At 49.5% G+C, this 16,236-nt stretch overlaps 1 protein-coding gene across 6 annotated transcripts in view; it reads right to left on the reverse strand.

Moving 5' to 3' along the window:
* Positions 1-556: 556 nt before the first annotated feature.
* RCC1 (regulator of chromosome condensation 1) overlaps positions 557-16,236 on the reverse strand; it is a 25,852-nt gene continuing 10,172 nt past the window's right edge. For 2 of the 6 annotated variants that reach the window (XM_029947744.1, XM_029947746.1), the window contains 11 exons: positions 16,034-16,180; positions 8,325-8,403; positions 7,697-7,786; positions 6,619-6,806; positions 6,251-6,430; positions 5,330-5,426; positions 5,089-5,211; positions 4,225-4,380; positions 3,847-3,966; positions 3,356-3,508; positions 557-2,440 (listed from right to left, as the gene is read on the reverse strand). In XM_029947744.1, the coding sequence (XP_029803604.1) occupies positions 2,265-2,440; positions 3,356-3,508; positions 3,847-3,966; positions 4,225-4,380; positions 5,089-5,211; positions 5,330-5,426; positions 6,251-6,430; positions 6,619-6,806; positions 7,697-7,786; positions 8,325-8,403; positions 16,034-16,036 (1,365 nt within the window). In that variant the 5' untranslated portion in view covers positions 16,037-16,180 and the 3' untranslated portion in view covers positions 557-2,264. Of the gene's footprint in view, positions 2,441-3,355; positions 3,509-3,846; positions 3,967-4,224; positions 4,381-5,088; positions 5,212-5,329; positions 5,427-6,250; positions 6,431-6,618; positions 6,807-7,696; positions 7,787-8,324; positions 8,404-16,033; positions 16,202-16,236 lie in introns of all 6 variants that reach the window. The other 4 variants (XM_029947748.1, XM_029947747.1, XM_029947745.1 and 1 more) reach the window with 3 other exon arrangements.

Here is a 16,236-nt window from a genome sequence, read left to right on the forward strand (position 1 = left end):
GAGGAGAGCAGCAGACATACAAGTGCTTCCTTAGAAAGAAAATATTATAATCAAAAGTGTGATTTCCCTTCTAAGAAGTCAGTTTCTAATCAGTTTAGTGCCTGTATCAAAACTAAAACGTCAAGGCACCTGGGTGGCTGAGTCGGTTAAGTGTCCAACTTGGGCTCAGGTCATGAACTCATGGTCTGTGGGTTTGATCTCATGGTTCTGCTGACAGCTCAGAACCTGGAGCCTGCTTTGGATTCTGTGTCCTCTCTCTGCCCCTCTTCTGCTAGCACTTTATCTCTCTCTCAAAAGTAAGTGAACATTAAAAAAACAAAGACAAAAACTAAAACTTCAGGGGTGACTGGGTGGCTCAGTTGGTTATGTGTCCGACTCGTGATTTGGGCTCAGGTCACTATCTTGTGGTTTTTGGGATTGAGCCTTGCCTCAGGCTCTGTGCTGACACTGCAGAGTCTGCTGGGGATTCTGTCTCCCTCTCTCTATCCCTGCCCCACTTGTGTGTATACGGCTGCTCTCTCTAAACATTAAAAAAACAAAAACAAAAACCTAAAACTTCAAGGGGGAAAAATATCACAGAATACATTTTATTTTTACATCATATTCATTTTTCAAGTTACTGACATCCAAAAAGAATCCTTCTGGCAATAATAAAAATTTCCTATTATACATATAACAGACCTTCTATATCAGCATTGTCCATTATAAAAATGTTCTATGTTTGCATAGCCCTGTGCTAGCCACATAGGACTACTGAGGACTTGAAATGTGACTAGCACAACCAAGGAATTTTAAATTTTTACAAATCTTGATTGAATTAAATGTAAATAGCCACATGTAGCTAGTGACTACCATATTAGGTCAGCTGTATTGCTTAAATGCCTGGGAAAATCTACATTAATACGCGTAAGTTGTCTCAGGAGTTATTGTGCAGTTAACTGTGTGGAATCAATGACATCAGCTGTTAAAAATGATACAACAGCAAGCTTTAGCATAAGTATTTATAGGTATGTCCTGTACTCCAATTTGGTTTGGGATTAGGATAGTAAAAGATCCATTCATGTCTCTTACATTATGCAGCATAATTTAAATCCAGTGATTCCTGAAACATAAATACCTAAGCAAAGTCAATCACCTTTTCCTTTTTTGATTGTATGAAACAGCCACACCAACAGCTGACTGGCATATTCTAGGACAGCATGGTATCACTGAAGTCCTAGCACTGACCAGGTACGTGTGGGTTTATTCTGCTCTTCCCAACACAAGTGCTCCCTTAAAAAAAAGCAGGGAGTAGGTAGAAAACAAGTGGCCTGTTTTATAAAACTCTACATTTATTCAAAGTGTTAAAAGAGTTCACTCTCCCCTCCAAAATACTTTACATTAAAAAAAAAATCAAAACTGTTTTCTATTTTCTCAGCCACTGTACAAGCTGCTGCTTCCGTCTCTGGGCACCAGCCTCTGCCCCTCCCCCCCCCATCTCAGTATTGCTATAAGTTTGTTTATAAAACCCTCCTTCCCCACTCCCCCCACATCCTGCCCTGCAGATGTAGCTTCCTTTCCAGATTTCAGGCCTTTGGCTGCAGGTAAGGCATGTTGGATGGGCAGGATTCTCAGGCAATGCCTGAAGGGCAGAATGCTTTGTGCTTCTGGGAGAAAGGCTGATTGGCTTTTTTCTTGACCCAGTGGAGGATCATTGTTTTTTCTTCCCCGTGGACATCTGTTGAAGGCCAAATATTTGGCTTGGAGTTGCCCAAGGCTGGGCAGCCCTGCCCAGTCTCCAGTTTCCCCCAGGCATAGGTCCATGACAGCTGGGTCTGACCACCATACCATTTGTCTGCCTGTGGACTGTGGAGGACAGAGGGTGGCACATGGCTACAGCAGGACTTGATGAGCCCCCAGCTTCTCAGAATGCAGGCACCAAATCCCCAGGGGAGGAATTTTTGGTTTTTGGCAGGCAAAACCAGGGTCAGCCAGGACCATGGGAGGTAGGGATGAGGGGAAAGGTCTAGCCACATAGCTCTGGGGTGAGCAATGTTCTGGCTGCCAAAATCCCCTTTTCGATCCCCCCCTTTCATCCTGTAGACTGTAGGATGACTCAGGAAAGGACAGAAAAGAGGAAAAGGATTCTGTTCAGCTGACAGGAAAAAGGCAGATGACAGAGTACTCGGGACTAGGGGAGGCCTGCTGGAATCTGTAGTCGTCAGAGCTTCCCAGTTCTGGGGGGCGGGGGGCGGGGGGCGGGAGCCAGGCCCGCAGAGGCTTCATCAGCTCTGCTCCTTGTCCTTGACTAGTAAGACTGTGTGCTGGCCACCACTGGACACAGATAAGACCACTCGGTTCTCCAGCTGTTTGCCTGTCATCTCCACGGGGCTCCAGGCATCCTCTTCCTGCCCCGTGCCCAGCTGGTAGTTGGTGCCCATGCCCCAGGCAAAAACGCGACCTACAAGGGAGAGAAATGGGGGCAGCTGTCTCCAGGATTCCTAGCCCCACCTTTCTGTAGTGTGAGAAGCCTGGAACATGAGGGCGAATTTTGGCTTTGGCCTGTTGCAGCTTAGCAATGTCTCAGCCTCTAGGAGTCTGGGGAAACTGAGAGAAGCCAAGGAGAACTTGGATTTACAAAACAGCTTTGTCAGCCAGAGACCACATTGCCAAAGACTTCTCCCTACTCCTAGGAATGGCATTCAAGGCCCTACATGACCGGCCACTCCCCAAGCCCCTATACCGCCCTCCATTCCAAGGACCTTTGGGGCTGCTCTAGATGTTTCTGTGCCTGGAATGTCCTCCGTTGTTTATCATAACGGACTGAATCTTTAAGGTGTAGTACAACTCCACTTCGTCAGGAACGCTTCCCAGATAATCCCAGGTCAAGCCTTTCTCTCAGCGGCAGCCTTCTTAAGGTGCCCATCGCTGTCCCCCTCAGGCTCTGGGGACCACCTGGCTCACACCCTCCTCTGCTGTGCCTGCTACGACCCCAATGACAAGCCTTCTTTCTCCTATTCTCAGTACAACTCCCTGGTTGTAAATAAAGAGGTAACCCTGGGGGAAAATGTAAAGAGAAGCATGAGTTAGGAGTCTGGAGACCTGGATTCAAGTCCTACTGCCTCTCTGGGCCTCAGTGATAGATCCCCCTTCACTGTTTTTCTGTGCTACGATACAAATCACCCTTATTAAAATAAGTTGTTTATTCATTTTATGTCCTTCAAAGCCAGAGCTCCGAAGAAAGGCAATGTCATCACTGACAGTGCTCTCTGCATCTCAGCTCTATCAGTGATGGACAGCAGAGCCTGCTGAGCAGTTTGGTAAGAATCATGATCCCTAAACCCCAACCGCACCGAATGTGGGCAGCCCCACTCACCATCCTTGGTCACAGCATACCCCACGGAGGCCCCACAAGCTACGGAGGAGACGGCAGGGAGCCTAGAGATGAGGGTGGGTACGCTCTTCTCCTCAGCGCCCTCCCCAAGGCCCAGCCGCCCATACTCAGCGCGACCCAGGCTGTATGCTTTTCCTGTGGGAGGAGGGGAGAGATGAAGAGTAGGAGAGGGCATGTTCCAGGTAGGCCAGGTTAGTTCCTGTATCTGTGGGAGCTGGTCCCCACGACCAGGGTGGTAAATAGTTCTGCAGTATATCTTCCAGTTTTGAGGGGAGTCCTGGTAGAGCCTCCAAAGGACCCTACTGAACTCATTCATACCTGGAAGACTGTCAGGACTCTGGGGGACGGGAGTGGCCCTCATGGACCCACATGTGATCCAACCCATGGAGCAGGCCCAGGTTCCAAGGACCATGGTCTCCATATCTGTCTGGGCTTATGCCCAAGTCACTCCACCCTCAACCCAGAGGTCCCACCTTCTGAATCCATGCAGACTGTATGATGCTGGCCACCAGAGAAGCCCACCCAGGACTTGGTGGAGTTCTTGAAGGATGTCAAGTTTTGGGGTACAAAGCAAGATTCTGTGCCTGGGGTTCCTGGGAGGAAAAGGTCAGGATAGAGCTGTCAGGGGTGAAGCTGTCCAAGGAGCTGTCCTTCTTCGTTCTCTCATATAGTGAGGCCGCCTCTTCCCCCCCTCAACAAACACCAAGATACGGATACTTTCACTTTACAGTGACAAAAATATGGCTCTGAGGGTTTAGCTGACCCCATTAGGGGGAAACAATCAATGAGTGAAGCCAGGATTCGAACCCAAGTCACTCTGGGGTATGTTAGATGCTAGGCTTGGGACTCACCAAGCTGATGATAGTTAGAGAGGCCAAATCCATATACATGACCCTCGCAGGAGATGGCAAAAGTGAAGTAGGCACCACAGAAGGCATCCTGGAATCTCACGTGACCCCGGCTTCCTCTGGATTTCAGCATCACACACTTGGGGACCAAGAGTCGTTCTGTAGGCAGAGAAGAGGCAAGGGTCAGTGGCAGACACACACAGCTTCTCTCTGCCCTGTGTGTTTTTCCCTATTACTGTAGCCCTTGGAGGGAGACTCAGCAGGCACTCTTCTCCCTATTAAACAGAAGAGGAAACTGAGGCCAAGAGAGTACAAGCGCCCCACTCAGTCTCCTAGAGCTGTAAGAGGTTATCGTTCACACGTGCCAAACACTCTTCTATGTTAACTCACTTAGCTTCACCCAAACCCAATGAAGTTGATTTAGAGATGGGGAAACTGAGTCCAGAGTGCCACAGCCAATAGGTAGCAGAACCATAATTCAAATCCAGGGTAGTATGGCTCTAGAGTCAGAGTTGTTTTTTTTTTTTAACATTTATTAATTTTTAATAGGCAGAGACAGAACATGAGTAGGGGAGGGCAGAGAGAGGGAGACACAGAATCCGAAGCAGGCTCCAGGCTCTGAGCTGTCAGCACAGAGCCTGATGCGGGGCTTGAATTCATGAACCAGGAGATCATGACCTGAGCCAAAGTCGGACGCTCAACCGAGCCACCCAGGCGCCCCTAGAGTGAGAGTTCTTAACTACCGGGTTAAGGCCTATCTGAAAAAAACCCTAAAAACCATTAGGGAATTGCTCCTGCATTAGGGAATTGACCTTCACCAGGGGGTGGCTTGCCAAGTTGCCCCACCAGAGGACCTAAGCCACCTACCAAGGCCCTGCCGACCACCACGGTTGGCAAATAATTCAGGCACACGGCCGAGCTGGCCCTGCTCCCCGCAGCCCAAAGTGTAGAGGTCACCATCAGCTGTCAGCATCACCAAGTGGTCATTTCCTGAGGGAGAGAGAAAGGCAGAGGATGCGGGGCTTGTCTGGAAGGCCCAAGGCTAGGCCAGCCATGGAACAGGGTTCTCCAACTCGTGCCTAGAGTGAGTACCCGCAGACTCCCTCACCTGAGGCCACCTTCACTACAGGCATTGTCAGCTCCACCTGCACAGGCACCATGCTCTTCTTCATGGGCTCCAAGAGTCCAATCACACCATTATTGTCCTGGAAGGCAGGGCAGAGCACTTACCAGCCAGTCGTGCCTGCCCCATACCAGCCAGGTCCAGGCTTGCAGGCAACCACAGAGCTGTCTGGTGAGGGCCACTGGTGTCAGGTGGGGATGAGAGGTGGGCAGGAGCCAGGACAAATAATGAATACTTAATGAAAGAAATCCTACGTGGCTTGTGATTTGCATTAAAATAACAAAGGAGTGGGGGGTGGATCGGAGTAGAGAGGAAACAAGTTTGGCCAGAAATAGATGACTGTGAAGGCGAGTAGATAGATAGGTGTTCGATGTATTTTTCTGATGACTTTTATGTGTCTGAAATTCTCCATAAAAAAATTTTAAAAAGTGCTGATGAAGAAATACCTTATCAAATTCCTTTATTTTTGACATTTCAAAATAAACACCGAAGTACCAAATCAATTTTAATGCTGACTCTACTGTTTAAACCGCACTCCTTTGCCTCTAAAATTCTGAGATGTGACTATCCTTCCCATGTACCCCCAAGCCCCTGACAGACGTAGGAGGTGGCTGGGGAGGAGAGAGGTCATGAAGGAGATGGGTGAGGAGAGCAAGCTTCCTGGATCAGCCTTCAGCTTGAAGGCATCTTTGACCCACCCTTCCCAAGATGCACACTTCATAAGGCAGATTCAAGGAAAATGTGGACAGGCCTGGATGAGGACCTGGGTCTGGGCCCAAGCTCTGCTTCTGGGTCTTGATTTCCCCACCATTAAATTCAAGACGGTGGTGGAGATGGATTATCCCTGGGCCTCACCAGTTAATTCGGCCAGCCCGTCCCCATGCAGTCCTCCAGACCCAGTCTTACCCGGAAGGAGCCCCAGAGGAAAACTCGGCCATCCTCAGTGAGGGCTGCTGTGTGACTGTCTCCTGCTGACACCTGTACCACTTTCTCTTGTAGTTCCACTTTCCCGGGGACCATTTCTGAGCCCTCTACTGACGTGTCCCTTCCCAGGGCACCCTCATCATTGCAGCCGAAGGAGTAGACCTGTGGCCAACATGCCGTCATTAGCACAAGGTCTGGCGTCAGCCCATTCTTGTTTAGGCCACTCCCTGCTCAGCTAGCCAGCACCATCACCACAGAGTGACATGTGTGGCTCTAAGTTCCTTCCCCAAGCCGTCCAAGCCCCCCAAGCCCAGGCCCTGTCCAATCCTGCACCACCCACCCCAACCTACCTGGCCACTTTTGCTTAGACACACGGTGTGCATGCCCCCAGCCTCAGCCTGCACAATGTCCTCCGGAATGGGCACCAGGGCTGGCTTCTTCCTTTCCATCACATTCTCACCCAGCCCCAGCTGGCCCACGTCACCCTGGCCCAGCGTCAGCACCATGCCTGCTTCTGTGTGGTGGGACCTGTGTGAGACTGAGGGGTGAAGAAGACCGCTCTTGAGTGTGCGGGGTGACAGGAGAGGAGGGGTCACTCCTCTCCACTGCTTGTGCTCGGGGGTCACAAAACCCTGGGTTCAAGGCCCTGCTCTGCCACAGACCAGTAATACGACTTTTCTAATAAGCCTAAGTTTCCCCATCTATAATATGTGAGTAGCAAAAATAACTATGTCACAAGGTTTTTGTGAAAATTAAAAACTGAGCATGTTATTAGTAGGAGGGAGGAAATGGAAACAAGAAGACACTCAATATTGTGAAATGAATCTTGGTGGGGAAGAGAAGAATGAGGATACTGGTAGTTTTCCTGAATAGCTCCAAGTTCTTGGTTAGGAGTCACAGTGCCAACAACGAGGATTCAGATAACATCTAGCCTCTCCTGACTGCTTACTCTACTGCCGTTAAATTGCTTTGTAGTCCCCTAAATTATGATACAGACCTACCATATTAGGAGCCTTACTTACAGGAAAGGAAACAGAGACTCAGAGAGGTTAAATAACCTTACCAGGGTCATAAATCTAATAAATAGTAAAGTTTGCACTGAAACCAAGGGAACTTACAGGGGTCAGGAGCACCGTTCCTAGCCTCCATCCTCTGACTGTGACTAACTCCTACATACATTCACACCCACTTCCACTCCCATCTGGGAACAAACTGGCAGCGGAAGAGAAGGGGCAGGAATAAGACATAAGACAGGGATTTATGAAAAGGTACAAGCCAACCAGTGGGCAGCGTGGGGCCATCTCTGGCCAATGACAGTTGCCCGAGGCCCCGGACAACCAATGGCGTCCAGACCCTCCCTCCGGGGGCGTGGCCACAGCTGCCAGGGCCGCTATGGTTGCGCTGAGGGTGCACTGGGCCGGGAGCCACCTGGTCGGGTTTTCTGGTCAGGCGGGCTTGCCCCGTGGGCACCTGGAACGCGACGGGAGGCAACGGACCTCACTGCCTGGTTACGAGGGTCTGCAAAAGACAGACACTGTCTAAGTGTGGGTCCACACTATCCCCTCCCAGATTGGGTTGGATTACTCTCCTCACTTTCTCCAGGGTCCCAGGAAAGGAAAGGGTCACAGCTACCTTCCTCAAATGCTACCGGGGCATTATCTTTTTCCTCTTAATGGCCCAGTGAGGTTGGTGCTGAACTATTTTTATGAATTAGGTAATTCAAGCTCCCGATGTTAAGTGACTTGACTAAAGCTAGAAAGTGGCAGAGCCTGGACTTGAACCCACTTCTGGAAGTCAGTGGTCCTAGCCCTGGAGCAAAGTCCCAGGGTTTCATTATCTGCCCCACCTCCGGCACTACCTGAGTGCTTGTAGACCAGTCTCTGCTGCTTTAGAAGGCCCAGAGTGGGATTCAGAAGCTACAAGAGACTCCAGCTGGTGGAGTTCTTGGGCTTCCAGGTCCCTCAGCTCCAGAGGTCAAGGAGGAAGGAGCCCAGTCCCAGAATCTGGGGGCTCCAAGAGGCCACCCATTCAGAGATAGAGGCCAAAGCCAACTTACCCTTCACCTTCTTGCTTTTGGGGAGAGCATCTTCTGGAGGTGACCTTCTCTTAGCTATACGCTTGGGTGGCATCCTTTCCTGAAAACCCCAGGTAAATAGTCTATTTCAGAAACGGTAATCATTTACCTGCCCTCACTAGGCAACCCTAAAAAAAGGTAAGAGGAATTCCAGCCATTCCACTTCTCAGAATTTATCTCAGAAGAACTGTAACAGAATGGATACATCCCAAGATTAAGTTCCATAAATATTCTCTACTGTATTTGTCATAACATTAAAAAGAAAAATGGAGCAACCCATGTGCTCAATAGTAGGGGCTGGAAAGTATACGGCATATATATATAATAGAATGGTATGAAGCCATTAAAAGTGATGCTTTCAAAGATTGATTTATTGAATCAGAAGATGCTCACCACTGCCAAAATAATATAAGTAGACTGAAAAACAGCTCATCAGCCCATAAAAAATGTATGCACGTGTAAAAACATGTGTAGAAAACTGTGCGGAAAGACGTACATTCATTATTAACAATGGTAACCTCTGGAAAATGGGATTATAGACACATAATTTTTTCCTTTTTGTATCTTTCTATAATACCTAACAAGAAACATTACATGCATTGTTTATTGTTATTTTATTATAAAAAATTAAAACCTTTAAGAACATCAAGCAAAGTATCTCTCATAGCTCTCCCTCAACCTTAAGATTATCACTAGTAACTTTGATGAAGCACTACTGTTATCGGACCCTCCCACCCACAAAAAAAGCGAGATTCTCCTTAAATAAAACCAAACCAGACCATTTGTGCCCTTTGAGCCAAAAGTCCCATTCCTGCGAGGAACGTGGCCTTCCTAAACAGTCCAGTAAGAAACAAACACTGTGTACATGTCCACCAGGTGTTACAGAAAGGGGAAAGGAAGCCACTTACAAGTTATGAGAAACGTTCCATCCAGGGCAGCTACAAGCCTCAGGCCCAAATGCCTCCCTCCTTCAGCAGCCGCCACCCTGCAATGGTCTCTGTCTTCCTCAAGGCTGCTGAGAACAGAGACGTTCTCTCCAGCCCTCTCAACTCCAATCCGGCCCAAACTGTGTCCAGAGCCGCCTTCCTCCAGGCACCCGGCCCCAGAAACAAATCTTTATTGAGCCCTGGTCTGTACGGTTGTGAAAAGCAGTCAAACTGTCTAAGCCTGGAGCTCCCCAAATCAGGACTGTAAACCCCCTGGCAGGGGTTAGGGTACTTTAAAGCTATCCATCCTGATGTAGAAATAGTACAGCTGGTGCCAGTTCGGAGTCTCAGGGCCAGAATCTGTGCTCAGCTACTTTCTAGCCACTTGACTTTAGGCAGAATTACTTACTCTCCTAATGAATCCGTTTATTCCTCAGTAAAACAGGAATAGTAATAGTACCTACAGCTTTGGGACGTAGGGTTAAATGAGCTAGTAGTGTAAGTTAATATTAATATCCCCAGGATTACAGTATTTAGGGCCTGCCCAGGGTAATGCCCGAGCACAGCTCTACACTGGTCTAACCCACCTCACCTCCATTTTGGAAGGCAGCTACACTCACCCCTATCCCTCCACCGCCGCTCAGCCCCTCTCCTCCATTTGGCAGATGAGGGATGAGACTCCCCAACACTAAACGTGGAATGAGAACTCCAAAGTTCTTCCGAGGCCCAGCTGTGGCTCTAATCACATCCCCGCCCCCCACCCGTGACTTTTTTCCAGTAGGTCCTAGAACCTCCCCTCCAGCTCCCCATTGTATAGTAAGGAACACGAGGCCAATGGCCTCTGAATTTCCAGGGACACTTCTGCTTACTGTCCTGGGCCAGAACAAAGGACTGAAGATGAGGAAGTAGCCCAAGGTTTAGAATCCTCCCAGCTGGTGTAGGCTGAGCCTCTGCAGGCTGAGTTGCTTCTACAGGTTGCGACTGGCCCGATTCTGCCTCTGATGAGTCAGAGCAGCAGTTCTGAGCATCACTCAACTTATATTCTCTTGGGGTAGGACTCCTCCTCTCCAACCCACCTCTTTGAGACCCCTCTTACCATGCTACAATAAATCCCCCATTCTTGGGATTAGAGGGAATTGGATTCACCTCCCAGAGCTGTGGCTTGTTCACCCCGGCTCTTGTGACCGTGGCTAGCCAGCAGCCTTGACCTGCTCTCCTCGTGCTCATCTCTCAGGAGGAATGCAATGACTTCTCAGGGCTGCCCTCAAAACGGAATGAAATGTCTGTAATGGACTTTTCAGTGCCAAGCACACAGTAAGTACTCAATGCAGGGCAGTGTTTAACCATTTGCTCTACAAATATTCACTGAGTCCCTATCACCACTGCTTGGTTTTGGGTCAGGTGTAGCAAGGAGAAAGGGGACTGCCCTCTCCCTGTTCTCATCAAGCTTACACTACAGCACAGAAGAAACATTACAGACGGTGCTGAGTGAAAGATAAGCAAGAAGATAGAATAAGAAATCACTTGGAAAAAAAAAAAAAGAAAAGAAATCACTTGGGGGGACACAACAACAGGAGTGTACTTAACACTGAGCTATATGACTAAAAAAATGTTTTTAACATTTATTTATTATTGACAGAGAGACAGACCATGATCATGGGAGGGGCAGAGAGAGGGGAAGACACAGAATCCGAAATAGCCTCCAGTAAGCTGGAATATGCTTAAAATTGGTTAAAATGGTAAATTTTATGTACATGTTACCACATTAAAACAACAAAATAACTTGGGGTAGGGGAATAGAGTGGTCAGGGGTGACATTTAAGCTAAGACCTGAAATATGAGAGAAAGACAGTAAGGCAAGACCACGACACAAGTGGTCTGCTAAACAGCATGATGTTTGGGAGCGTGGGGGGACCGGCACAGCCGCAGCTGGAGAGTGACTGGTCAGAGGGCACGAAGAGAGCAGGGGCTGGATCATGCCAGACCTCGTAGGGAACAAAGAGAAGTTTTAGGAAAGCCTTCATTATTGGGGAGCCTGAGTGGCTCAGTTGGCTAAGCATCTGACTTCAGCTCAAGTCATGATCTCACGGTTTGTGGGTTCAAGCCCCGGGTTGAGCTCTGTGCTGACAGCTCAGAGCCTGGAGCTGCTTCAAAATTCTGTCTCCCTCACTCTCTGCCCTTCCCTCACTCATGCTGTTTCTCTCTGTATCAATAATAAATAAACATAAAAAAACTTTTTAAAAAGTCTTCATCAGGTTTACATTCTTTTTTTTTAAATTTTTTAATATTTTATTTATTTTTGATACAGAGAGAGACAGAGCATGAGAGGGGGAGGGGCAGAGAGAGACGGAGACACAGAACCGGAAGCAGGCTCCAGGCTCTGAGCTAGCTGTCAGCACAGAGCCTGATGCGGGGCTCGAACCCATGAACGTGAGATCTGATCTGAGCTGAAGTCGGAGGCTTAACCGACTGAGCCATCCAGGCGCCCCTACATTCTTTTTTTTAATTAAAAACTTTTTAATAGCTTATTTAATTTTGAGACAGAGCACAAGTGGGGGAGGGGCAGAGAGAGAGGGAGACACAGAATCTGAAACAGGCTCCAAGCTCTGAGCTGTCAGCACAGAACCTGATGCGGGGCTCGAACCCACAAACTGCAAGATCAAGACCTGAGCAGAAGTCAAACACTCAACCAACTGAGCCACCTAGGCACCCCCAGATTTACATTCTGAAGGGGCTGTTCTGGCTATGGTAAAGAAAATGAACAGACTGGAAGAGGAGACTATTGCAGGAATCCAAATGAGAGAAGATGGTGACTTGACTTGGTCTGTCTGAGGTAGAGAAAAAGGAGACAAAACAGATCAACTGAGGAGACAGATTCAATTTGTGGATTAGATGTGCAGAATGAGGGAGAGATCCAGAATGACCTTCTTTACCCTAAACAAAAAAAATCAGGAGATCCCAGGCAGGCCTCCCCAGAATCCGCCTATGAGCTTGGCCAAACACAGGGACTCCCAGGCCTTGTCTTACATGACCGGGAGGCCAGTCTGAGGCACCTGGCTGGCCCTGTCAGTGCAGTGTGAGGCTCCTGATGCCGGGGTTTGTGGGTCTGAGCTCCACACTGGGTACAGAGATTGCTTAAAAATAAAATCTTAAAAGAAAATGACTAGGAGGATGGTAGACTTCTATCCAGTGAGCCAGAGAACAGCGGGGGACAAACAGGAGAGAAGAGGCCGAGAAGACCATTTTTCCAGGTGTTCTACTGAAGTTTGAAGCCATTGGGAGCAAACGAGAGATGTGAAATCTGCAGGCAGAGCTGCGTGGGTTCAGGGGTGTGGGATGGAACACGTGTCCCGTGTTTCGGGTAGACAACCGGACCCCAGGCCAAGCTGGCAGCCAGTTCACTGTGTCCAGGGCCCTGTCCTGCTAAAGGCGAACCTCCCATCAGTTCATCAGAATGACCTGTGGAGGTTAGCTGTGCCAGGGAAGGAGACCGTGATATAGGATGGAAAAGTACACACAACAAGAAGTGAAGTGAAAGCACAGGGAACAGAATTACTGGTACTGACAGGCAAGGCCTGAAGCAGAGACAGAAAATCAATAGGAGATGTCTGGTCTCATGGGGCACTAACGAAAAACGTGTGTCACTGTAGGTTGGAACCCAGTGAACATCTCCTCAGCCACCTGTGTTTTGGCTAAAACTGCGGGGCATCTCACTCCAAGCTACGTACATTGATCCTATTTTACAGATGAGGAAGCCGAGGCTCAGAAAGGTAAACTATCTCACCCAGGACTCGAAGAGGAAGTGAAGGTCTCACTTGGTCAGATTCCAAAGCTGCTGCTCTTGCTGACTTCCTTCCCCTGCTCCCCAGTCTCTCAGCCTTCCTGGGACTGCCTCTCATACCTTCTCCCCAAGAAACGATGGCAACTTGGCTCTGGTCTTCCTGGCACCTACCCCCCCCCCCATTCCAGAAGTCATTCGTGATCTTTCTAAACCTCAAACCTGAAACAAGTGGCTTCTTTGCTCAGACTCCCCAGGGCTCCCTCTGCCTGGAAGATAAAGCCCACATTTCTTAGCCTGGGACGGAAGGCTCCAGGGTCTGGTACTGACAAAGTTTTGGCCTTTTCTGTCACATCCTCCTCACTCTGCCCGCACTTAGACTGCTTACTGTTCTCACCATCCATTTGTATCTCTGTACCTTCCCAGCCCTTTTCCTACTAGAGGAAGGCCTACTCGGTCCCAAAGTCACCTCCACAGGTAAACTTTTCTGGTCCCTCCCCCTCATTCTCTCCCAGAGAAACTGGGACAGCCTTTTGGATCGTAATTACTCTAGTTTACATGTTTGTTCATCATACCAACCTACTCCTTGAAATATGAACCACTCTAGGGCCCTGGCCACTCCTATCTTCTGTATGCCAACAACATTTTATTTCTCACAGGATGAAGAAGGACGATCACTCCTAATTCAACTGCTGCACCTGAGGCTCAGAAAAATACATTTATTTCCCTAAATTCACACAGTCAGTAAAAGAGAGCCAGGAATAGAACCCAGGTATATCTGATTGATTAAAAACAAAAACAAAAAAAACGGTCGGCCAAAGGCCGACCACGATCCAGGCAAGGAAGGAGGCAGCTCAGGCAGGCCTCCTCAGGAGCCCCCCAGGAGCTTGGCACAAAGAGTGAGGGCTGAAGCTACCTAAGAGGGAGAGGATAGCGAGATCAAAGAGACACTGAGGCAGCTTGGGTCTGAGAGGGCGGGCCAGGTAGGTGCTGGAGCCACTCACTGAAGAATGTGGGGAAGGACAGACCTGGGTTCTCTTTGAGCCTAAGAATCTTTGTCTCTCAGATAGAGGACTCTAGGTATAGCAGAATACCGTTGTGAGCAATCCTGGAAGCAGGGCAGGGGATGAGAGGGCACGTTCTAAAAGGTGGGGCCCTGGGGGCACCTGGCTGGTTTAATGTCAAGAGCATGGGATTCTTGATCTCAGGGTCATGATTTTGAGCCCCACATTGGGCCTAGAGCTTAATAAGTAAACTACTACACAGATCAGTTCTTTGTATGGACTCCCTCTCTAACTGCTCTGGGTGTGTTTCTTAACCACACAGTAAGTGTCTGGACTAGGAATAAGTAGCAATTTTTTGTCCCCACCCTCACCCCTCACAGAGCTTCCATCCTCAAGAATGAGACAGAGTAACAAATAAGTTAAGGTCAGACATAGAGTCAACTTCCACCAATAGGCACCTCTGATGTCTGGAACGCTCACACCTGCCCTCTGAGGTAAGGGTGATCCCCCTGCGCCCCAGGCCACACAGATGGGGTGCCATCCCAGGCCTCCGACCACTCCCCACCCGCGCCGGAGCCTCTTCCTCCCTTCTCTCCCTGCTCTTCCCTGGGCTTCAGTTTCCTCAGGTGGAGAATGAAGGCAGACCAGACTAGACAGTCCACCAAGGGCCTGGTGCTCCTGCTGTGACCTTTTCTGACCCTCCACAGCCTGGTTTCTGCAAAGAGAGACAGAGGCCTCTCTGACCACCGCAGCTGTCCCTGCCACCACCCCTACTTCCTCACTCGCCTGCCAGACTCAGGAGCTCAAGAACCTCTTTGTAAGAAAGGTCCCCAGGAGGAAAGGGAGGAGACAGTCCCATGTGTCAACTTGCCAAGCTCCTGCTGTGTGGCCACCACAGGGTGGATGCACTTCACCCCAGGAGTTCCTCGCCAGAGGAGCCCCCTTGCATACAGAGGTACCTTGGGGAAGAGGGGCCTCAGATTCCACCGGATGTCAGAATCACTGATTTATATGGGGCCCCTGGGTGGCTCAATCGGTTAAGGTCATGATCTCACGGTTTGTGGGTTCAGACCCCGCATCCGGCTCTGTGCTGTCGGCTAGCTCAGAGCCTGGAGCCTGCTTCGGATTCTGTATCTCCCTCTCTCTCTGACCCTCTCCTGCTCATGCTGTGTCTCTCTCAAAAGTAAATAAAAAACATTTAAAAAAATCACTGCTTTATGAAAAACAGGATGTAAGTAATTCTCATCACATGCCTCTTACCTTCATTTTACAGATAAGGAAACTAATGCCCAGGGAGATTGGATGGGTGGCCCAAGGGCCACCTAACCAGGAAGTTGCAAAGCTGAACAGTATGCCTGTTCTCGGGATGTCATTGTGACAAAAGCGTGGTGAACTTCTAATTCTCCCTTTCCAGACTCCATTCTGATGCCCTTCTCGGGTGACCCCCTCCCAGCCTCCTCCACCCTCACCGGGTGCTTCTTGGTCTTGCATGCCAGACTCTCAATGCCCGGCCCTTGCTGGACATTACCTTGTTACTCCTTTCGTTGTACTCCACGCTGAAACAGCTATGGCATTCCTGACCCCAACACTCACCTCTACCTTCCTGCCTTTGCATGCCCCTGGCTGGATGGCACTGACCCCTCCACCTCAGGGGGTAGAATAACTCCACTGCCCTTGAAAACCCCGTTCAAGAGTCACCTCACCCGGAAAGCCATCGGGACCCTCCTGAGCAGGGTTGGGTGACTGGGGCCCCCCTCAAGACCGTTCGCACCACTCCCTACACTCAACTTCTGCCCGGGCACACAAGTTACACGTGGTTGGAGGACTTCAATTACTATCTGACCAATGAATGACTTGCCGGCAGCGGCGCCGCTGGGCCCACGGACATATGTGGGTGACACACTGGACCTTAGTCGAGGCCCCCATAGGGGTCTCCCTAAGGAGACCAGGGGCCCTGTAAAGGCCACACGGGGCCCTTCTCACCATTGTTCCTGAACCCTGCCAGCGCGGCCCGAAGCAGACAGCCAGTAAAAATCAGTTGACAGCTGAGTTGATGCGGGGTTCACAGCACACCTCTCCAAGGATCAACAGTCTTCCGCTTGGTGCCTGTTGACGCTGAGACTTCTTGTCCTGCAGAAGACCCTCACCAGCCTACACCCCACGCCCCTAAGGCACACGCTCTCTCG

The sequence above is a fragment of the Suricata suricatta genome, chromosome 8, assembly GCF_006229205.1.
Source record: "Suricata suricatta isolate VVHF042 chromosome 8, meerkat_22Aug2017_6uvM2_HiC, whole genome shotgun sequence".
NCBI classification, from domain to species: Eukaryota; Metazoa; Chordata; class Mammalia; order Carnivora; family Herpestidae; genus Suricata; species Suricata suricatta.